Source organism: Hirundo rustica, chromosome 27 (assembly GCF_015227805.2).
Source record: "Hirundo rustica isolate bHirRus1 chromosome 27, bHirRus1.pri.v3, whole genome shotgun sequence".
NCBI lineage: Eukaryota > Metazoa > Chordata > Aves > Passeriformes > Hirundinidae > Hirundo > Hirundo rustica.
In genome coordinates, this window is record NC_053476.1 from 106366 (window position 1) to 130832 (window position 24467).

The 24467-nt window shown below is 45.5% G+C and overlaps 1 protein-coding gene across 1 annotated transcript in view; it reads right to left on the reverse strand.

Moving 5' to 3' along the window:
• Positions 1-6600: 6600 nt before the first annotated feature.
• Positions 6601-24467, reverse strand: part of TLK2 (tousled like kinase 2) — a 43024-nt gene continuing 25157 nt past the window's right edge. Inside the window, 15 exon segments of the mRNA XM_058423654.1 lie at positions 6601-9238; positions 9698-9805; positions 10751-10813; positions 10815-10863; positions 11953-12091; positions 13542-13711; positions 14177-14266; positions 15302-15393; positions 17045-17068; positions 17070-17096; positions 17098-17128; positions 17510-17549; positions 17552-17609; positions 19496-19565; positions 23383-23535. Of these exon segments, the coding sequence (XP_058279637.1) occupies positions 9065-9238; positions 9698-9805; positions 10751-10813; positions 10815-10863; positions 11953-12091; positions 13542-13711; positions 14177-14266; positions 15302-15393; positions 17045-17068; positions 17070-17096; positions 17098-17128; positions 17510-17549; positions 17552-17609; positions 19496-19565; positions 23383-23535 (1288 nt within the window). The 3' untranslated portion in view covers positions 6601-9064.

Here is a 24467-nt window from a genome sequence, read left to right on the forward strand (position 1 = left end):
GCGGGAGAGGGAGGGAAAGAAGCGGGGGGGGGAAAGACGTTACAAAATAAAATAAAAAAACCCAAAAACTGAAGCGTGCGCGCCGGGCTCAGACGCTGCGTCAGCAGACCGGGGCCCGGCCCAGCGGCGGCAAAAGAGCGGGGCGCCGCCCGAGCCCGGGGGGGCTCCGCCCGCTGCAGAGCATCGCGGGGGCGGGGGGTCCGGGGGTGAAGCGAGGGAGCAGCAGAAAACGAAGCCCAGCGCGGCCAGGGCATCCCTGCAGATACCCGGGGATGGCTAGCTCCCCCAGCAGAGTACCCACGCAGCTCTCTCCACATCCCGGGTGGTCCCGATGCCCCAGTACGGGGAGGAGGGTGTGGGGGAAATGCCCGCGGTGCCGCTAGTCCCGTGTCGGGGCCCGCTGCGGGTCCTCAGCGTGGGACCCCACCTCGCCGGACAGAGCAGCCAAGGGCTGCCATTGGCTCCCACCACGCATCGTTACTTGCACCTCTGGCTGCCCGGCAGAGTTATCTCACCCCAAGCGCAGCCCGCCCAGCTGGATCCTCCTCTATCCATACCTGTGACACAGAGCTGGGCAACTCCCAGTCCAGCTGTGGATGCTGGAGATGGAGACACAACTCACCGCACCTTCCACCGCAAGCCCAGTCCCTCCAGCCATGGGTGCTGGTGCAGCTCTCCAGCTTCTGGTGCTCTGCTGAGGGCATGGGACAAAGAACATCCGCAATATCTGATGTAGGAATATCCTGCATCCGTGAGCTGAACATAAAAGGCTTTTAAAACTTTTAAAGAACTTTTAATCTTTCATTTTCACACCTTCACTCCAGCAGCAGGTCTTCCCATGACCCCAAAAGCCACCCAAAGAAGGCACCATACATGAAAAACACTGGAAGCTTGCATATTCCTGGCTTTCTACATCTATTTAGTGCATTTGGGTGGTGTTCATGGTGCCCATTCTTGTGGGAGCATCCCTGAGGATGTGGAAGCCTCACCTCCTCGAACTCTCCTGGGATTTGAGCAGTGCAGGGAGGCTCAGTCAGTCCTTGACACACAGACTGCCATACAAATTCAGGGGAGATGATGCTTTTGATGAGACCAAGATGATCGCAGAGCTCCCTTGAGCAGGGAGCAGAATCTGGCCCCGAGATGGCACAAACCCCTGAGGGGGTGAGAAACGGGCATGCTTTGGCTGTTCTTCAGAAAATAAAGGAATCTGTTGTTTCCCAGAAAGGCAGGAAGGACCTTCAGGCCGGTGCCAGGGTGGGCTTTGGGGATGCAAACTCTCTGGGCGGCTAATAAGGCACATCAGCATCTGGGCTGTTGGTTTTTCTATAGCAGGGATTATTTTTTAATTGCAGCAGCACTGAGAGAAAGGCCTTGCTGGACTCCATGGCTGCCACAGGAAACAAGCAGCCCAGAGGAGAGGAAGGAATCATCCAGATCCTTGCTCCTATCTTGAAAACTTGGAGACCACTCCAGGGGGATGCCACCCACTGAGACACCAGTGGCTGGACATGATGGGGCTGTGAAGTCCCATGAGTGAGACCCTCCACCCATCCCAGATAAACCTGACATCCCTTTCAAAGAAGTTGAACCCATTCGAAAGAGGGAACATAGCAGAGTCAAAAGGTTTTGGATCCCATGGAGCATTGTAGCTTCCTGGCCTGATTCATCTGTGTTTTGGAGGCCCCTATGCTGCATGTGGTTGGCAGATAATTAGCACTTCTTAATTAATTTCTTCAACACAGGCCAACAACTTCTTATCTACTCTCCTCTTAATCTGGTTTAGTACCAGTTGATTTGCTACTCGACAGAGTGGATCAGGAGGAAATATGTTTTTCCCTTGGGATGTTTCCAAGGGAACGTCTGACCCCTCTGACCTTAATGAGTTGCTGCCAGACAAGGACAAGGGCACATGGCTGCATTGAGGGGATGGCCAACCACACCTCTGGCCACAGTCTCTGGAGAGCTCCTTGCCTGCGGAGATCGACTGGGAGCAACGGGCTTATCCCAGGCTTATCCCAGAACCTGGGATATTCAGTGATAGTAGCTGATTCCCACAATCAAAGCACCCATATCTGTCATTTAATTGGAAAATGAATTCTGGGTTTTGGCCAAAGAAACATCCCATGTAGGGAGTGATCACAGTGGAGGGACTGCAGTGGGATGGGGTGAAACAGCATTGGCTCGAGTGAAAGTGATCCTGCGGAAAGTTTGAAAAACATTTCTGGAGACAGATCCAAGCCACTTGCCCACCTTTGGCTTGGTGGTCTGGCCTGGTCAGGAGCGCTTGGGAGAAAAAGCTTTAGTCAGGATGCTCAGCAGGTTGCAAAAATACATCACCAACAGGGAGTGGGATGCAAGTGTAGGGGTGGGGGAGAAACCGCAGATTTGGAGCTGGGGTGCTCAGAGCAGTAAGGCACCCCATGACTTACTAAGTTTGGGGCTGTCATGAGGTATGTTCGGTGTTTGCTTGTGCCAGTGGCATTCAAAGAAATTATTTAGGGACCTGTGGACAGCATCTGTAATCTTCAGATTTTCTGAAGGAAGGGTCTGACTGGTCTTCTGAGAACTGGCAGGTTCTAAGGGTCTATTTATTGCATGATCAGGGAGGCAGCATGTCCTGCCCTGTTGCACTCTTCCAATGGTGTTCCGCCCCGCCCATGGCTCTCTGCGGGACTGAGGGCTCCAGGAGAGCAAAGCCCTGCCTGTGGGCAGCAGCTGTTGGGGGTCTCTGGTGTCAGGGGCTTTGCTTTGCTGGTGACCAGCAGCACCTGCCAGGTTCTGCCAAGAGCTCAGCACTTCCTTGGCCTCATCCTGGCCCCAAATAGGATTGGTTGGGCCAAGATCAACACCCACCTGGCAGGCGCTCTGCGCTGAGGTCACTGCTTGGGGAAGAGGCCATCTTTGGCGTCTGCTGGCTCTTTCTCCCTTATGCTGGCGGCAGCAGCAGGGAATGGCCACGTCGCTCTCTCTGTTGGAGAGGCAGGAAGAGCCAGTCCAGCTCCCTCTCCAAGCTCCAGGCTTTGAATTGCAGGCAGTGAGGGTGACTGGTATCCTCTCACTGGGATGTGGGGTTTGGTGGGGAACCCCATGGAGGTACAGCAAGGGACTCATCCCTTTGCATTTGCATTTGCACCCTTCCCTTTGGGGGTAAGCCTGGGAACACCATGTGGGGGCTCAGCTCCACAGCCCCAGGCATGTTGGTTGTCATACTGATGCTCCTGAGAGTTTGATTTTCTTGTTAGGGTTCAACATTGCGAGAGAGGTCTCAGTGTTTGTGGCTGAGGCCCCACCAAGCAGGGAGTGTCAGGGAGGCACCTCCTGTTTTCTTCCTGTGCTCCTCCCCCAGGAGCTGAAATGCAATGTTTAGGATCAGCCAGGGCTCTGCTGAATACTCAGCTGCGAGTAGAGGGATCCTGGCCAAAATGAAGTGATCTTTCCCTGCTTCCAGCCCAACTGTCCCTTCGGCTCTTGCAAGGAGCAGATGGAACTTTGCCAGGGTCCCTTAATGTGCTTGGTCAGCCCCATTCCCGCTGAGCTCCTTCCCAACTTTGCTGTCTCCCAGCATTGTAGAGGGGGACCCTTTGTGGACGCCCTACACGACAGCTCTCAGAGCTCTTTGCTGCTCTGTCCTCTGCAGCCCTGAAAAGTCAGGCAAGTTCAAGCTGCAAATTATTAAAACCAGATGTGCTCACTTGGAGCTGCCATGAGGAATTTCAGGGCGCTCCAGCCTTGTGAGGGCCAGTGCTGAGATTCTAGCCTTCCGCTGCGGGGGCGAGACAGGGCTGGGGGCTGCCCAAGGAGAAGTGCTGCTTTCTCAGCCTGTTGCCTCTCCTTCCTTCCTGGCCTCCCCTGGAGGGCTCCTGGAAAGGGGCAGAGAGGGAATTCCAGACATTTACAAGAAATTTGCCTTTTAGAAAAACATTTTCTCTGCATGACTCAAGAGCAAATTGGTGGAACTGGGCTGCAGTGGGGAGAGAAAGCAGCTGGAGAGTAGTGGAGGACAGCACATCCTGAACGGCATCTTCCTCCTGCAGGAAGAGGCATGGGACCACAGAGCAGAGATCTCACCCTGTTCCCGAGCCCTTTCAAGCAAGAGCAGCATGGTCCAATTGGCCCAAAGTGCTACATTTCCATCTCTGCCACTGCCTTACCTCATAGCCATGGGCATGTCTCCTTCCACTTCCATCCCTCACCAGTTCTTTTAGACTGGAGCAATTTTGGCATCAATCCCAGCCACTCTTCTGGGTTTGGGTGTGAGTGCATGGATTTTCAGGATTAATGTGAGCTGGGATGAGCCAGTGCTGAACAAAGCAAGGTTTGGAGACCTGATCCTGATGTGGAGCTGAGCCAAGAGCAAGGTGGTTGCCAATAGGGCAGTGTGTGCTCATGACTCCTGCACAAGCCGGCGCCTTCAGTCGGGAGAGGACAGGGCTGAGCAGAGCTCTGGATTGTTTTCTTCCCCTGAATGCAAAGCAGAGCTGATCACCTTATAACTTTGCTGTTGGTGTTCCCCAGGGCAGCCCAGGTGGGAATGGGAGATCTGGGCTGAACATGGGGCTGAATCTCCCTGTATTCACCCTGCTGCTGCTCACAGCATCCCTGCACTTTTGCCTCCATCCCTGCATTTTTATCTCAATTCCTGTATTTTAAGTCCATTTGGACCATGACACTGCTCTGCGCCATCCCTGCAGCCCAAGCAAGAGAGGATGGGAAAGCTGCTCCTGGCCAGGGCTGCCTGGGGCCTGGTGAGGCTTATCCCACACTGGCAGGGCAGATGGCAGATAACCTCTGTTTTCAGGCTTTCCTGAATCAACTCAAAGCACTTGAGCCTCCCATTCACTGCATGTGTTTGGAAATGAGTAGCAACAGAGTGAGTGAAACACAAGCTGCAGCTGAAGGTGGAGGGAGAAGAAAGACGACAGTAACCCATCCCAAGAGATGCAGGCTAGGAGCACAGAGGAGAAGGGAAGAGCACATGGAGCTGGTGGCAGCATGCAGCTCCTCACCATCAGCACATGCCAGCAGCTTCTCCTGGCCTTCACACCCCCATGCAGCTAAAGCATGGAATTGGGAGCATGTCTCAGGCCTGCTCCCAGAAAAGACAATAGTGTCCTTGTGACCAAGAGCCTGCTCCTGTGTGTGAATGCAGTGAGGGGAGGCCAGCTGCTCTGTGTTTGTTTGGCCTTTTGCCCCTACCCAGGGTGATGGCCATGGGGGCACACAGCTGCCCCTGAGGGCAGAGCTGCGGCCAGGGAGAAGCCGAGACCACAGGCAGACCCATGTGCAGCCATGGAAAATCAGTGTCTCAGTGCAAAGATGCATCAGCATGTGGTGGCAAAGGTTAGGTCCAGGCTGGGTGGGAGTCAGGGCTGCGCCTAATTATGCTCCCACACACTCCTAAGTCCCTTCTTCTCCACCATGCTGGGAGTAGGAAGGTTTAGGTTAAGGCTGCTTGAGCCAAGCTTGTGTAGCACCCAGGAAACAACACCCTCCAGCAGCAGACCCCAGGCAGACACTGGCAGCAGTTGCAAAGCTCACATTGTGGGGTTGCCAGGTCACGAAATAAACTGGGACTGGCCCGTTTAGCAGAGGAAAGCTCATTTACAGCATGACTCCCAGCTGCGAATGTAGGAGGCGAAGCATGGAGTGACACAGCCCTTTGGTGAATCTTGATCCTATGGGTGTCAAGGTGTGTCCCCTGCACACGTCCTTGCAGGTGTGGGCAACCTGCCTACTTGCTTCAGGACAATGATGATGCTGCTGATGCTACTGAAGCACCACTGCCGCCTCTCCTGGCCCAAATCTGTGTCACATCATCTGAACTGGAACAAGGGGCTGTAAAATGATCAATTGCAGCGGCAGGGAGTGAGCCAAGCTCGCTCAGTGTGTGGTTTTACTTGCACTCAGAGTTTGACTTCAGGCACAGTGAAGGCCAGGTCAGGTCAGGCTTGCAGAGCAACTTGGAGCCTAGTGACTGTTCACCTCAGGAAGCAGCCCTGGGGGCAGGTACAGCCTGGGGGATGCCTGGGGATGCCCAGCAGTGGCCCCACATGACTGTGCAGGAGCTGGATGTGCCAAGGGCCCCAGTGCTCCCCACTCCAGATAAAAACAGACTCAACAACTTCAGCTGCCAAGATCCTTTTTCATTTTCTGTTGTGTATTTTTGTAAGCCTGACAAGGCCCAGCTCAAAGAAATTAAAGGAGCTTAGTCTGGTTATTCTGGGTGACTGAGAGGGGTGACTTGGGTGTCCATGGGCTGGGGAGTGGATGGGGGGTTGTGACCCCCAGACTTTCATCAACAGAAAAGGTGTTTTTTTATGACATACACGGCTTCTAAAGGCAGCTGGTACTTTACAGAAAATGAGGGACAAACCCACCTCAGCTTTCTAATGTATCTTTCAGGACAAGAGCAACACCCGTAATTAAGTGACTCAGTAATTTTCAGTGATTCCCCCTCTGATGCAGAGATCTCACTGGTCTGAGCTATGGAATGCACCCTTCATCCTTCCTCATCCTGTCCTGTGTCATCTCTGTGCAGCCACTGCAAGAGAGCTTGTGCCAATGCCGAGAGCAGAAAAACAGTAAAAATCAAGCAAATCGGTTTCTTAAAACTTATTTTAATATCCATGTCTCATTTGTTGGGTAGAGCCAAAACAGTCTGGCCTGGTTTAAGTTACAAATTCTTCATATGCTTTAAGTAAATGAACAGTGTGGCAATAGGGTCTGTTATTGGAAGTGAAACCCATCTTAACAAGGGAAGTGTTGCAGTCAGAATTCTACCAGAGTTCTTCCCTGCTAGCAGCCCCAAAAGGCTGTCAGTGTCCCCTGGCCCTGCACGGGTGTCAGACAGCAGGAATAAATGCTTCTGACATAAAATTAATCACACCCACACAGATGCATACACTGGCTGGCCAAGGAACAATGGGACCAGGAAAGAAAAAAACCCTTTTAGAATTCCCCTTGATGTGGACAGATACCAAGTCACCAGTTTCAGCAAATGGGATGAAGCACCAACCCTGATTTCTCCTGAATAAACATGTTGAAGCTGCTTGCTGGACAATTAACTTCTGGCTTAGAGCAGCAGGCATGGAAAAGACTAAGAGAGGAGGGCTGAGGATTTAAAGATGCAGTATTTCTGTTCTTTGTCTGAAACACCACAGCAGTTTAGACACCACCTTAATGCAGCTGCAAGGGAGTAAATCCAATTAAAAGCACAAGAGTCACTACAAAATAGTAAGAAAAATCAAAGCAGCAGAATTCTCCACTTCCCCAGCCTGTTGCTTAATTCTAACAGACTGCTCCATTTCTGAGTTAACAAGTTCCTGATCAGGTTTAAGCAGAGTATTTGGAGATGGTGGCTTACAATAAGGCGGACAAGGGGCAGTTCTGAGTGCCTGATGGAGAACAGCACCTGCCAGGAGATGCCACTGGGGTAACAGAGCCACCCAAACAGCCCACAGGCTGCCACAGCTGTGGGTACAGTCCTGGAGTTGTCCCACTAAGGATGCCTCAGCCCACAGTTGTCCAAGGACTGGGTTGGGCAGGGCACACAGCGTAGTCTGATTTTTAACCACAATCCTGAATGGCAGTAGTGCAGCACTCGATTCCCCCTTGGGACAAACCCTGCTCGTCAAGACTGCATCTTTATATATTTCTGGCTAAGAATTCCTGCCACATGTTAGGAGCACTCCAACCTGGCTGCCACATGTTCAGTTTCTGGGCTTTTTGTGTTTTTAGTTTTCCTTCAATGAGGGAGGGAAAAGGAAGCAGAGTGGGAGGCCCCCATTTCACAGCAGGCAGATCCAGCTGAAGGTACAAGACCCCTCGAGGCAGATTACAGGAGGGAGACAGTAATTAGGGTGTTTGCTCCTTTCAAGAACATTATCTCATTCCCTGCCATCTGAAATTGGATGCAGTGATGGCAGCAAGTTTCATGAGTCAGCAAGTTTGAAGAGTGTTAAGAGAGAGAGGAAGCTTTACTGCCAAGTCACCCAACAGAGAGGAACAGACAAGGAAGGCTTCAGCTTTGGAATGCTCTAACATGAACCAGATCAGCAGAGAGCTGTGTGGGCACAGATCACACCTGTGACCCCTGAGCTGTGCTCCAATCCCTGCCCACTCCCTGCCCGCCAGCCAAGATCAGGCTCACAGGTGTGGAGAGCTTGGTATGAGCACGAGGGGCTGGGTCTGCAAAACCAACAGCACTTCAACACATTAAAAAGGTACAACCATTGTACGTGTGATGAAGCAGCAGCTGAGACCTTGTGGCAGCCTGAGCTGTGATCCACTTCGTGAGTGACACAGGCCTTTTCTCCCAGGGCTTCACCACGAACTTGAGAAGGTGAATCATTCCTCAGAGGCCACCCCAAAGGAGCAGAAAGCTGCACCAGCTGCAGAATGGACACTGACACAAACCTGCTAATATGGGTTTCACTGAGACCAGAAAACTGTTTTCTTCAAAAAAAATTGTTATTTTTAAAAAATTGAAATTAATTAGGGGTAAAACACTAACTCTAGTGCCATGAACAGGCAGGATCAACTTTTTTCCCCTCCAAAGGGCAGAGTCATATACCATCCCCAGCTGAACCTTGGTGCTTCGAGCTTTTCAGGAGATGTTACCTAAACTTTATTAAAAGAAAAAGAACAATGTTTAAATATCAACACTGGACTAGCCCAGTCTTTTTTCCAAAGTCCACATTCTTCATATGAAGCACACATGGCATCCTGGATTCCCCAAGGCTGCATGTTCAGAAGTTCACAGTACATGGAACCATGTCCTTTTGTATTTTTTCTTGAGTTTCCCCTCCTTGCTCAGAGCAGCCACCCTTTTGTGGTCACTGACTGGATAAACCTCAAGCCATCTCCTATCCACATGGCTTGGCCTAGATGCTGAAGGCTTTCTTGATGAGAGTTGATGTCATGCTCTATGGATGGAAAAAAGCAAGAGAAAAAAGCACCTGGTACAGATTTCTTGAGACTCTTGTGGAGTCCTCTGTTCCAAAGGTGTTTCTGAAAGTTTTTTTACCGGTTTCTCAAGCAGTTTTTGGCCTGTTACTCTGTCTCAGTTTGAAGAGCTGTTAGTGGATGATCCAGAGGTTGATGCAATTGCAGCTCCAGCTGGGCTGCTTGTGGATACAGATTTGCGGATGTGAGGCAGCAAGTAAGGGTCACAGGCCAGCTGCTGGACATCTATCCGGTCCTCCTTTCGATAGGCCAGACACCGCCTGATGAATGCCTGCAGCGCCCCAAAGCCAAAGCAAGAATTAGTTTTTTATGACAGAAACAGGGAGTGGGGCCAACGTGACAACCCCAGTGCTGAAATTCCTTCCGTAGACACAGCCCAGCTCTTGCACTAAAGCTCACCAGAAGAAGCACCAGGCAGAGGCATCCAGTGTTCAATGCCTAGCCTGACAGCTGCAGTAATCATGGAATCACAGAATGGTTTGGGTTGGAAGGACCTTAAAGCTCATGTCATTCCAACCTCCATTCCAAGAGCAGGGACCCCTTTCACTAGACCAGGCTGCTCAGAGCTCCATCCAGCCTGGCCTTCAACACCTCCAAGGATGGGACATGCAAAGCCATTGATTACTGTACGACAGGTGAGCATTAAACACAGGACTTCTGCTGATTTTATGGAAAAAAAAAGTCAGGATGCTCAAACTGCCTCTGCTGCCTGACCCTCAAGCAGATTTACCTTTGCTTCTGGCGTGACTACTGGCTTTGGAGGGAACTGCACCTCAGTAGCTTTCAGGATTGTGTTCTCCTGCAAAATATCCTGTTGTGACTGGTTGTGACCGAAGGGCTACCAAAAGAAAGAAAAAAGTTGTTAAAGGTTGGTGACAGGCATAAAAACCCCGTAGCTCTACTGTTTATCATCACCTCACAGCAGCATTTTTCCAGGCAAGCAGCCTGCAACTGCTGGGAAGGTGCTGCGGATACCAGAGGACCAGGATGCATTGCTCCCACACTCAACTGAACAAAAGGGATCGAGCTGGAACATCTCTGGGTTGGCCAGTAGGGACCTCCACCTGCTGCCAGACCTTGTGGGTCTGTTACAGCATTTGTCCTCCCTCTGAGCTGGCAGAGATTCACCCACTTGTTTCTGTTAGGCTGGTTCCACATGTCTGTCTGACAGCACTGAGCAGCACACGTGTCAGCCTCGGCTTTCACAACACTTGGTTACTAGGGACTCCTGAAAACTGAAGCCCATGGAAACCCTTCCCTTCTCCATCCCATCTCTCCTGTTGTCATAAAGCAAACTACCTCTTCTCATGACAAATCACCTTTTCCTGACCCATGCTCTTCCCTTCCAAAAGCCATCCTAAAATCTTCTAAAGTGGGTCTTTTTACCTACTTTTTCACCCCCTCCCTATAGCACCTGCAGCCATCAAGACCATCAAAGACTCAGGGCATTTAAAATGTCACAGACAAGACCAGACCAGACCAAAAACCTCAGACCATGAATGACACACCTGTCCTGCCCAAAATAGCCTCAGCAGGAACATGCCCAGTGAAAAGAGATGTTCTGCAGAATGTCTTTTCTGAAGGAAATCCTAAAGGTAGAGCACAACAGAGTCTAGTCTATGCTCCCCCACTTCCATTAGCATGGACTCTGCCCTGGAACTGATGGCAAAGAGACAAGGGAGCACATTCTAAGTCTGTGGAAATGGAAGCAAAAGCGTGGGTTGCCTCCCAAAAGGCTTGGGAAACAACCACTAAGGAAAGGAATTAAACGCCTTCTTACCTTCTTTCTGCCGTATAGACACTGATAGAAGATGACTCCCACTGACCAGACATCAACTTTATTTGAAAATCTTTGGAGGTTCTTTCCCAACCACAAAACATTCTGGTGGCAAATACCTGATTAGAAGGAAGCGTTAAGAAGTTACGAGCAGCAGCTTCAAGTATTTTCCATGATTTCTTATAGAAGAGAAAATTCTATGATCAGATACTGGCTTGGGACTCAAGGGTCCGATTTCATTCCTGTGCATCTCTGGGCCAAGATTACCAATGCCCTACTCTTCTGGGAACAGTGATCCCAAGGACTCTCAGGATACTTGTATACTGAGCTAGTCAGCACAGTCAGTTTCTTTTCAACAAAGCATGCAAAACAAGCACATTTCTTTTATCTTCAGAACTGGTACTTGCTATTGAAAGGGCTTGACCAACAATTCCACAATGAAAGCACACAGCCAAAATACATATTTTTAGAAATACAACCCCAGATGACATGTTCAGTTAAAGACACTCAGCTTCATTCAGGGTACAGCTAGTTTCATTTTTAGGAACAGAAACAAAGCTGTACAATACAGAATGGCCCACCAAATGTTCTGTTGCCCATGGTGACAGTTTGCAGCTTTGGTGACATCTAAGAGTTACACTCGGTGGCACTCACCAAGAGTCTGCTCTCAGCCAAGGGTGATACTGTGACACTTGGCACAGAAGATAATGAATTGCTGAAAACACAACATTCAAATGAAGCTCTGACTATAGACAACACCATGAGATTTACATCTTTTTCAAGAGCCAACTATGCATCTTCATCTTCTCATTTCAGAGGAATACTCCTTTCATATCCCTGATGCACCTGAATTTCCAAATAGGTACAGTATTTCCCTTGTTCTTGTTTAAGATGCAAGACGGAGCCACTCCGGACTGCAAAAGAGCAGCCAAGCCCCACTCCAGAGCTGGCTACCTCAGCAGCATATGCCGCTTTTCACCAGCCTTTTGAGTATGAGCTGGTTTTCGAACACTGACCTATTGAACAGTGAAAAGCTGCCAGCCTCAAAAAGGAGCTGTGTAATAACAAGAACAGTTTCCAGGGTCTGCCAAAACCTCCAGTGTCAAGCTGTCACAGCCAATGGCAGCACATACAGAGCTGACACACCTCCAAAACTGTTTATAACTGTTTCTTGATCTTAACTTGCAAGTGCCCCAGGCATCGCTTACCAGTAAGTACCAGCCCCCTGCGATGTCAGTTCCATGCCATCAACTGAGTTGTAGCTGTCATCATCCATGATTTTGGAAAGTCCAAAATCTGTGATTTTTATCTCTCCACATGCAGTACCATTGACTAGAAGGATGTTACCTAGACAGGGGAAGGAAAGAGCCCTTAGGATACACATTTTGCAAGAATAAAAATTGCATTGAGCCTGCACTGCACAAGGACAAGGGACCTAGAGTGAGCTGCACCAGATGTTTCAACTCTCAAAACCCTGAACTTCAGAGACAACTTGGAGACCACCAAGTGCTAGAGCTCATCTGCCTATCTTGAATGACCTAGTGACCTCTGGAGCCTCCAGATCCTGAGCCCTGTTAACCAAATGAGCTTCAGGCCCAGGCTGTTTTGACCCCTTCCAAAGGTCCCGTCGGAAGAGCAGGTCAAAAAGGAGGGTTAAGGAGAGAAGTACACATACACAGTTATGACTCATTCTGCTCAGGAGTTCTGACTTGCCCTGTCTCCTCAACATGTCAGAAACTCTCTCCTCCCTGACAGTGCTCCCCCAGTGACTTTGTAAGCTCAAAAAGGACAATTACTGCTTAGGCAAGAGTCTTTCATAAACCCATCAAGAAGCCAAATCATCACTGATTTTCTCCAAGCCTACAATAAAGTAGCAGAACTGTGTGTGATGGCAGTGGATGAATCACAGCTCTAGGCAGCTGCAGGCAGAGCTCAGACAACTTGGGAACAGCCTGCGAAGAAACAGGATCACTACAACCAATGCAACAGCACCATCTCCCGTACACATTCCTCATGCTGATGCAACAAACCACATCACAAACCAGTTACACAATGCCAATGAGGCGCCACCAGCACAGGGCCAGGGATAACTGCCCAAAGAGATGGATGGATTTACTGGACTAGGAAAAAAGCTATGTAGTCAATATGCATCATCCCAAAACAAAGCATTACCATTTTCCCCCTTGTGGCTCTGCCAAAAGAAGGAAAAGAAAGGGTAAAAGGAAAATCTACAACACCATTTGGGAAAGACCTTCTCCATGGCAGACGTAATTGAATTAACTCAAAGCCAAACCTGAGCAGTCTGACTGTGAGTCCTCAGCTTTGGGAGCTGACACACAATATGAAAAAAAATGAACATTTCAAAATTAGCTTCTGCCATCAAATTTTCAGCCAGATGATTACAGGAAGAATAAGCCAGAAGAATGGGAACTTGAAGCACACCAGTAATTGTGGGAAGCTTTATGAAGCAATTACAGAAGCGCTCAACAGTAAAATACAAACAGGACATTTAAAAGACAAACACAGCCACTTGGATGTTTAAGGTCTCGTTCTTGAAAATGTTACACCTCCTTGTTTTACATGTTACACCTCCCTGTTTTATGTTGCAATTCTGGGAGATGATAACCTTTAAACATTTTCCAAATGTTCTATGCGTTTTATGTTTTTTTCTTGTTGCAAGTTAGCTTTCCCAGACAGCCCTGTCTTCTTTTTGTTGTCTGTCCAAAGGAGACATCTGTGTACTACCTGTAACCCATTATATTTCCTTAGCATCCTTATGCATGTCAGCACAGCATACCTGGTTTAAGGTCATAGTGTATGATGGGAGGTTTGATCTCATTTAAGTATTTTAAAGCATTCACAATCTGCATGATGATGGACCGTGCCTCTTTCTCCGACATTAGCTTGTGCTGTTTCAGGTAGAAGTCCAGATCATTCCCCTCACAGTACTCTAACACTGTACAAAACCTGAAAGAAAACCAGGAGTTGTTGCAATTAAGGCACCTGATAGAAACTAGAACACTTTGTTACTGCTTGTCTGTAACTCACCTATTTGGCCAATATATTAAGACTCCTTCCGCCTATTAATCTCTCTCTAAAAGTAAGCTACCAGGAGCACAGGCCTCAATGCTCAACAGTACAAAGGTCAGAGACCCCCCATTAAAGACCCAGAGGCTGAAAGCTGTATCAGCTGTGGCATTTGCCAAGGGCCAAGAGCAGGATTTACCAGTGAAGCACCACATCTGACACCACACTGGTTTGTGAGCTGGAGTCTCTAGAAAACCAGTGTATGCTGGAAGTATACCTCTGTTATCTCTGCAGTAAAGTCTAACATTGGTGTGGACACCTTCTGGACTCTCCTGTAAAGTTTTAAATACTTTGCTTTTAGTGAATAGGTCAAACCACAGGAAAAGACAGAGCAACACAACTTACGAGTCAGTATCCAGGGAGAAGTAGTCATATAGCTTAACTATTCGAGGGTGATCCAGTTCTTTGTGAATTCTGTACTCTCTACATGCATGCCTGAAAACAGTAAAGTCTAAGCATTAGTCATACAAGTGACTTAATTATAATTTCTCCAGGTAGTGAATCCAGACATACCACACAGCACTCAGCTTCAATCAAATCCATGCATGTTCCTCAAACAGCTTCAGAAAAATCAAGTGAAGGAGGAACTGCACAGAACAGCGCTTAGGAACCACAGAACCCAAGTGCAGCTCCAGCCCTGGCAATGCTACAAAATAACTCCTCTTGATTAATGGCACTGCCTGCCAGAATAACATCATAAATCCTTAAGAGATCCAAGATGGCTAAATACAAAAATCAGCAAGTTCTAGAAAAATTCCATGATGCTTAACAGCCTAATTTCCAGGCTTCAAATTCAGCTTAGTTTGTCCCAGTGACTTGTTGGGGAATTAAGAACACAGCTTTATCTTGGAAGTCCTATGAAGAAGGCTTGGCTGTCACTCTGCAGAGTTATCTAACCCATGGCATTAGGGAGTAAGAATTACCAACAGCAAAAGGCTTCCAGTAAAGAATTTCTTGGTAATATTTAATTTAACCCTGTTCTCTGTCAGGTTGAGGCCATTCCTCCCTTGTCCTGTCACTCCAGGCCCTTGTAAATAGTTTATTTTCATCTTTCTTGCAGGCTCCCTTGAGGTAGTGGAAAGCCACAATTAGGATTACTTATTCTAGGAAACAAAGGGAAGGAGGAAGCTCCACGAAGCAAAACACAGGCGTGTACCTGAAAGATAGGCAGGAAAAACCATTTCCCATGGAACTGCTTGAACATTTCAGAGAGAAGCCACTTCAGCACTTTCCTCACAAAGCACTGATGCTTTAAAAGAGATTCACAGGGCCTATACAAAACTTAGTGTGTGTATGCACACATCTAAAACATTTCTAATCTGGCCAGAACTTTTGCAAGTAGCTACAGAGACAGAAGGTGGCTTTTGAAATGTGACAAACACAGGAAAAAATTGGCAGCCTGTTCACAGGCACTGGATAACCAAATGCAGGAGGGATTGGGCAACATGGCTGGCTGCTTTACAAACTCACTTGTGATAGTTTTCTTTCTTCTCATCCCTCCAGTTTTTATTTAACTGGTGTATTTTCACAGCTACATATCTCTGTTCTGTTAAATCAAATGCCTGCAGAGAGAAGAGCTGAAAATCAGTAGGAATCACAGGCTCAAGTTAATACTGCAAAAGCAGACTAGCTCTAACAAACCAATATCCCCAACCCAGGAAATCAGCATTAAAACATAGTGAGAGAAAAGCAAACCCACATTTTGATTCATTGCCCTAATGAATTCAAGCAACTTTTGAAAACAATTGAATATTCTGTGCTTTGATCTGACCTTCCCCATGCAACCTAACTCATGCTGCATTGATTTTAGCATTTTACTATTAGAGCTACAAAGGGACCAGGAAGACCAATTTACCAAAATATAGGCAGTTCTTATACTGGGAAATACCCTGCTAGTATTACCCTAAGTCCTAAATTCATTTTCTACACTCAGGTTAATAAAGAACAACCAACAAAACAGAAGATTTTTCAATGCTTTGTTGCACACTGGTAGCTCAGCTCTCAAACTGAGAGCATAATGTTTCAGCACATACAAAAGCTGGAGAATTAAACAGCAGAGCTGTGTGATCTTGTGCTTTATCCTTCCCTCCACTTTTTTATTATTTAAACAGTCCTTAATTAATGGACCACTGAAACAGCACTCATGGAGCAACGCAGAGATCTTCTAACCTTGCCTGAGAGCAGCAACATATAATGATTTCCAGGACAGCACAAAAATGCTGTGGTAAGCAAACAGACTTAATGTGTGTTCATCTCAAAAGTTGTCTACTTAATTCTTAAGGCTTAATAGATTGGCCAAGACCCTGGAGAAGAAGGGCTAGCATTTCTTTGTTTAATAAGTTACAACTCTAAGGCAGGCAGGTAGGAAATATTCATATCATCTTGCTTTCATCTGTGGAGCCAAAACTTCTGCTTAATCAGCAAAGCAGCTCAAAGTACTTCCACAAAGCTCACACTCCTTTTATCCCCATGTGAGCAATCTAGTCCCCTTAGTTTTAGGTTCCTCTGCTGCGCTGCACCAAAACAATAAAGCACCATGAAGCTTCCATTATTTGCATTGGCACAATTATTTCCATTCTAACCAATTTTAACATGATTTCCAACTTCTGAGTACAAATGGGGAATATGGAGAACTGGAATAGCTCTAAGTGTAACAGTCAAATAGCAAGCACCGAAGCATCCCAGGTCTTGGCTATTAAGAGTGCTGACACACCAGGAATCCTCAGCTCTAAGGAAGTCCCAAAACAACAAACACATACACACTGTCCCCAGTCTGCTATTTCAGAAGGTAAAATGAAGGCACAAGAAACAAAGCCTTATACTCCCAGAAGTACAGGCTTTGCTCTTATTATTGAGGCTGTTTTCTCTTATTTACAGAGACTTCAGACTACTGTGTCATCTCAGTAAGGCATTAGCCACTGCAGCATTTGTGCGTAGGCACTTGAAGAACAAGTAGTTTTATTTCTCTGTCCTTACAAAAATTGAAGACTTGTGCAACAATTTTTTGACATATATTTGAAGGAAATCTGACCCCTGAGGACAAGTCTAGCACCTGAAAATCTCAACAACTCTGATGTCTAATGCAAGTCAGATGCACCACGAGCTTTGTCCTCCCTTCTTCCCTCCCTAATTCAGACGCATTGAGAAAACAAGTGTAAAAAACTCGGGGCTTCCTGCAGATCCAGATTACACCGATTGCCACTTCCAAGTTACCTTATATACTTCACTGAAGCCACCCTCTACCCAGAAGATGTAGCAACAAATACTCTATCATTTAGCGTTGGATGATCTTTAAATCTGGTGAGAAAGACACAGTTTAAGAAGACAGAAATAATGATATCCTCTGCCACAATAAATTACAGCCACACACACAGCTAAGAAACATTTTCACTTTCAGATAGAAAAATATAATCGTGTTAATGACTGACAAATTTTATACTATTTGAGCATTCTGCACCTATGAAAGACTATTTAAATGGTACCTTGATGCACTTGGGAAGCCTTTGTCTTAAGTGAACTACAAGCTATAAAGGTACCACCCACAAGCAAGTGACTACTGAGTTATACATCAATTTAAAAGATTAAGTGTTCCCCATTAATGAAAAGAACTGTTTCTCATTATGAAGAGAACAAATAAAAAAATTAATTTAAGTTTTTAATCCCTGAATCCCGTGGCACTTACTGTGATTATCTTCATTGTGTATCCTTTTCAATTCCTGATGTGCAGATTTCTAACCCTCTCTAGTCGTTCCAGCTCTGCCTGGATCTCTGCTTCTTCCTAAACAAGGAAAAATCAAGAGAAAAACACAACACTCCTGTAAGGTACTGCAGGTAGTGTTTCCACCTGATTTAATGGAAACAGAAATGTCAATTCCTCTTCTGAAGAGGTTATTGGCTTAAAATTTATCTGGGAGATCAGAGAGATGGTCAGAGTCCATTTGCAGTCATGTGACAAGACTGTGCAATTCTGTTCACTACACCGAACACAGACAGGAGGAGCCATATCTTTACACCTCCTTTTATAATGTTTTCTGTAATTAGGAAACCTTGTTTGTGGTCTTGCTCCTTCCCTAAGTGCTATGCACGTTTTTGAGGAATTTCAGTTCTGGTGGGACAAGAGAAAAGAAGACGAGCCCTCAGGAGTAGAGAGCAGGGATGTCATGATGCCACATGGATGGGACAGCACTTGGACAGGATGGGAAGTGTGAGAGAAATGACGATTAACATTTTACTAGTGGTAACTGCTCAAAACCGTTCAGTTGTTCCTCAATGTCATGTGGAAATTCTGACACAGTGTTTGTCTAGGGTGAAATTCTGATGCCCTCAACAACATGAGAATTCACATCAATGTGGCCAGGGGGCTGCAAACCTCAATTTCAAATGTGCTCCTGGAGCAGTATACTTTGGTGTATGTAATGCAGGGTACACCATTACCCATCTGTCTTGTGACTCTGCTCCTTACCTTTCCAACTGGTTCTATTTTTTTAGACATAAAGAATGAGCCAGTTTCCAAAAGTGGAGAAGGATATGCACAGCTTCAGACAAAGCCAGAATCCCACACATTACTTCATTTTCCATTAAGGTCCATTTCCAAATGGATTCCTCCATTCCAGCATGGCAATATTACATGCCAGGATGGTTGGACCTGCAGTTATCCCCGGGAGCAATGTGGGAGCTGTAGAGCCAGCATGCCTGCAGCATTCTCCTGCCCGTATTACTACTCTTTGTTCACATGTCAATAAAGCATAATGGGCAAACTGCCAGCAGATTCTGGGTGTGCAGTAACTTTCCCTTCTAACAGAAAATAACAAGGAGTACAGATGCATTAATGAAGCCTTGCAATTCAGCTGTGTGTCAAGGTTACAGGAAAAAAAACCTGAGCGTAGAGCTCAAGTGACGTGTCACCACCAGAGAAAGGAAGGGGCACTCCAGCAAGACATTTGCTGCTTTCTTTGGTTCATTTCCAAAAGAAAACTCCTCCTGGCCTTAGCAGAGATCACACCTAACCCGGAAATGGCAAGAAGATATCTATTTCCCATCCCCCGCCCCCCCAATATTTCATCTGTTGAAGTGTCCCAGAAAACTTATTTAGAGGTCACTGCAATCCCTTTTCAAGGTAACCAACAGCTTATCTAAATATAACCTCACTTGCAGGTAAAGTTCCTACTGAGGCCAAGGTTTTAAGAACAAACTTGCACTGCAGTTGCCTGAACAGAACTGGTTGCAACAGCCCAAGAGATTTATATGACTGATAATGTGGATTATTCAATATTGCAGAGAACTGGAAAAAGTCAATGAACTGTTGCATCTGTTGTTTAGTTTTGTTCTTATAATTTTCTTCCCTTAGGTCCATTCCTTACTGTTCCCCCATGTTACAACACATTCACAATCCAGCACCAAGCAGGTCACAGTGACAGAAGATGTATCAAAAAATGTGAGAACTATGCATGAAATCCTAACTGTAAAGACACAGAAATCTATTGATTGAAGCAAAGAACATCTTCTATGAATACCACTGCCCTGAAAAAAATATTTCAAAATCCTGGCTATCCCTTTCAAGCACAAAACCCTCTTGGATTATCCAATGAGTAGTGACCACTACAGAGAAATGCTCTTGTTCACAGAATACGGCACAAAGAGCCTTTGCTGCAACTACTTCTTAACCTTCTTAAGATGACCTAGTCGGAGTTTGAAGATTTCCTCCTGTTCATAGGGTATTCTGCTAATGGTTAACCTGCATAAAAAAGAAAGACTCGACACATTAGGTTGCCAAATGTGATAAAGTGAACAATCTGCAGAATGCACATTGGCAGTGGAAGTAACAACTGTACAGAGTACACACCAAGACCCAGCACGAAATTTTTAAACTCTGCAACTTATATTTTTTAATAATCAGTCTAAAGGGGAACAAAACCTTAAACTTCAACAATATCCATTAATTTCATATTCAAGTCCCTAATTACACCTATTTAGGCTACTGACTTTTAACAAAGACAGCTAAACCATAATCTAAATATAGAAAAGTGAAGCCTGAATATTCCACATCTTATTTTTCCATGTAAAGTTTGTTTTACTGAGTAATTTTCAAATTTTTCTTTGTAATAAAAGCTGGATAATTCAACCCAGCGATTCACTCCAACTAGAAGCACACCTGGCCACACAGCCAGTTGCAAAACAGAGCAATGAACCTGGGATTCAAGAACTTTTTCCTGTTTCAGGTTCTGCCACGTGGCTTCCGGGAAACCTTGGGAAATTTACTTATCATATTTTTGACCTCATATGTAGTTAGGAGAAGCAATGGTATAATAAGGAATAATCCCTATTTATTGATAGTAAATGATGTGCAAAAGTTTCTGCTCTAGTTGGTTGGTCAAAAGAAGTTTCATAATGTTTTCAATGTCTTTTCCACTCCAAGTGTGGCCACGTAGGACAAAGCACAGCCTTATACTAAACCAGGGACAGCCTGTGGACTAGTGAAACGCAATGACAACGCTGAGATCTTCAGGACTGGAAAAATGAATCACTATATTAACTGTTTGCATTACTACCAACAAGGAATTTAGTAAAAGCATCACACGTGGACACAAAGCTATGAACACTTATCAATGGCATCTGTTCACATCTGTAAAGAAGACCTGCATGTGACAACATACAAATATCTTTTTTAAACCTGAACTGAGTTCAAAGCATAACCCAGGAGGATTCTGCAGCAGCAGTTATACTCTACACAGTAACTTCACACAAAGTTAGTGCAGGAGGCCTCTAGAGCATCAACACCTAAACTTCTTTCAAGGGGGAACCAAGTTCTGTGGCAGGCAGATCTTACTCAGTAAATTGAGAGGAGAGAGCATTCAGCTCATCAAGTGCTCATCTTGAAAATGTTCCAACTTTCCTCTGTCCCAGGTAGAAAAGTCCAGGTACTTGAAACAAGGCCCTAAAAGCAGTTGTTAACCTGAATAAATTTAATGGAAAACTCATAAACCAAGGTTCCCTATAAAAGAATCTGGAGCAGAAGGAATTGCAATATTACAAAAAAAAGATACATATAAAACAAAGCCAGTACCAAAAATGGTCACATGTTGTCTCATTTCATATAAAACTGCTGAGGGCCCTGAGCTGGACTTGATGATCCTTGGGAGTCCCCTCCAACGCAAGATATTCTGTGATTTTTATGAGTCTAATTCACACACATAGCCTGAATTTTCATTAGATTCAGATAATCTAGAAGGCCAACCCAAGAGTTTAGGTCTTTGTGATTCTGTGATTGTTTGGTTGCTGTTGCTGTGTAAGGAATAAAGAGAAAATTGAATAATAACTGCAACAAGGTTTGCACATGTGTTTGTGCACAAGTAACAAAGACCATCAGTCTGCTCATTAGGGCAAGATGTAACAAAACACCAACCAGGCTAACACTACCCGAAATAGCTGTCTGTCACAGCAACCATCACAAAAATCAAGGCGGCTCTGCGATAAAAACCACCCTATTTCACAGAAACATGGTGGAAACACCCTATGTACCATCAAGCGCAGCTGAAGGCTGCCCCAAGCTTCCCTAATGAATCTCAACCAGCCCCAGGAGATTAATCTTCCTGAATGAAAACTCTTTTCTCATTCACAGGCTAGAAAACGCATCCTGGGAGAGCTTGTGTTTAAATCTGCATGATGGGACCTTCCTCTCCTTTTTAAGACACAGCAACAACCATGAACCAAAGAGGAACCATAAATCAAAAAGGAGGCTGCCTGCTTTTCATTCAACTTTTAGAAACATTTGTATTTAAATTGCCTAAAAGTCAGCTTCTGTAACAGTTCCACAATGAAAAGTCTCACTCCAGAAGTAATAAAATTTTGTTCCTCGTACACAATGGTCCAACAAATGCACTTACTGGATAACTAATGATTAAGCAAGTAGACAGTCAGTCAGTCGCCACAGCTGACTTGCAAAAACCCCAGCGTTTTCACATAAGCTACAATGCTCCACATGAACCATATCCATACCCTGGCAAACAGTTCTTATCAAGCACACAAGAAGCTTTTCTAAACCACAAAGATATCACCCTAAAATATATCAGCAAAGAATGATAAACCAGCAGGAAACAGAGAAAGAGACCTGGGAGCCCAACAGGCTTCCTAGCAGAGCATGGTAAATCTGGATTATGCCAAGGCAGGCTCACAGCAGAAGCATCACAGACATGACCAGGATCCCCAGGGCACATCAGGACCTGTGTTGCCATGTCTCAAGAACATGCCATACTACAGCTGCACCAAACTGCTGGAGAAAAGGAATCCCACAAAAATGGGGATAGCTCATCCTGCCCCTTGGAAGTGAAAGTTTGCCACAGTGAATAGCAGTGTTTCAAAATATCCATGTAGAGACATTGCATTTGCTTCTCCAAGCTCAAACCTAGGATGACAAATACGAAAGGATGACTTTAAAGTTTTATTTAGTTCTTTTCAGGCTCCCTTGGCCAGAATGAGGGGAAAATGTCTCCAACCAACTTAGTTATTTGCAGGAAGCACACAGTGCTCTCCAACACAACCCCCCTGATCTGCAGGTACCTGTAAGGCATTTTGGGGGCACAGTGATGGAGCTGAGGATACCCTGAACATCAGGGTTCACCCAACCTTTTGCCATCTCTGCTGTGACTGTGAAGGGAGTGGGAGCTTTTGCTTTACATGTCCTTTTAAAGATTAGGACCAAGAATTTAAAGGGCTTCTGGAACTTTGAGGTCAAGTCGAGGAGATTTAATAATGAAAAATAAAGTGTCAATGAGGGTTATGGTATTAGTTTACAGCAATAACAATGAAGTCTATAAAGGGAACTAGGAGAAGGTAGGGCTAAGTCTCTGACTACAAGTATTTCCAACTCACAAAAACTTCTGAAAAAATAATGTTCTAAATTTCTTTCAAGCCCCAGTTTTACTCTAGAAGAATATCTAGTCTCTTAAAGCATCAGTAACTTCAAAAGTCAGGGGGGAAAAAAAAATCTACAAGAAGAGTAGCACTTCCACCATTTCCCTGAGTCACATATGTGTGAAGAACTGTTTTGGAGAACAGGCCAATGCTCAATGCACTGTCTCTATAGAGAGCATCTTATTCCTTCAACATCACAAATGAATTGTTTCAAAACTCTTAACTCAGAATTCTCCACAGTAAATACACAGAAATCAAGGCTTCTAAATGTGTACAGTTTTGTTTTCCTTATAAAAAAGCACCACGTATACCCTGATCCTGACTGGTATCAATTCTGAACTTGCAACACTGAAGTCAGAGCCCACTTTTCAAACCTGACTACAACAGGAATACTGAAAAAATTATTGGACTCACTAAAAAAGTTAGGCTCATAGAAATCTGGACTCAGCAATGATCCTTTTTTACTTCACTGAATACTACTTAGAACTGGAGCCAGATGTTGCTGAATGCCAGGCTAATTCCACAACATACATTTGTGTGTGGAGTGAAGCCTGGAGGCAAGGGTAAGATTCCATTTCCCAGGAGATACTCTAATCAAAGCATGTGGCCCTGCCATGCACCAAGAAAGCCAAAGAACCTACGTTTCATTTTCTGCTCCATTGGTCTTGTTCTTGCGCTGCTTCTGCTCAGTGCTTGCTGGAGGGGTCTGGCCCATCGCTGGTGGCTTCCGCTTTGCTAACATTTTTCGTTGTCTTTCTATTTCTTCCCGCTGGGAATTTATCCTTTCCTGTTGCCTGAAAAGCAGAGAGGAGAAAAAACACAACAGATATAACTAAGGGTGTCCACTTGGTTGTCTTCAGCATCTGTTCTTACCAGATTGGAGCCATGAATTTCAAATCAGTCGTAAGATTTGTAACAAAGTATTTTTGTACAGAAAAGGGGGATGTGCCAAACATGATGAGTCTGAGTTTAAAGGTATTTTTAATTTTTACATAATACGAGATCCTTTTCCTGGCTCACAGAAATCTTTCAGTAAGTTAAAGGTTTAATTTATGCAAAGGACATCCAAAGCAGTTGCTAACCCCATGGAAACCTAGGATCCATGGCAAGTCACTAACTTTCCACACACTTCTTCCTAGAGCCTCTGTTCGAAATCTCAGATTTTCCTGTTAAAACTATTCCTGAAGTCTGGCACTGTCTTAGAAAGTATTCTTACACCTCAAAAGTACAGTTAAGCTATCCTAAATTCTCTGGAATATAACCAGCATCATTCCTGATTTCACTAAGGAACTGTCTCTCCTCCAAGATAAAAAGACTATCTTGAAACATTTTACAGTGATAAAAGCACTTTTGAAAATTCAAGACTAAATGACCTAAGCATTTGCATACCTAATTCCTTTTTAAAAGGGACTGCAGGTTAAGTATTCCAGAAGTATTTTTTCCATGTCCTTGAGTCCTTAATCCGTGTCTAACAAGAGCTGCACCTCTCTAGCAGAGGGAGACTACAGGGAAGTGGTGTGATTTTGAAGGATCACACATAGCTCTCTAGTGCAATTAATTTGCCAAGTCCTACTTAAAGGTCTAGGCCAGGTGGGAATTGACTGGAGATTTCCATTAACATCCTGCATAAAGGGTCTCTGATCTTCATTTCCAGGTTTCTGCAGCCCCTTTGATCACTGTTACCAGAAGGCAAAACAAGTTAAATAGTATGGATTTTCTCTTTCAA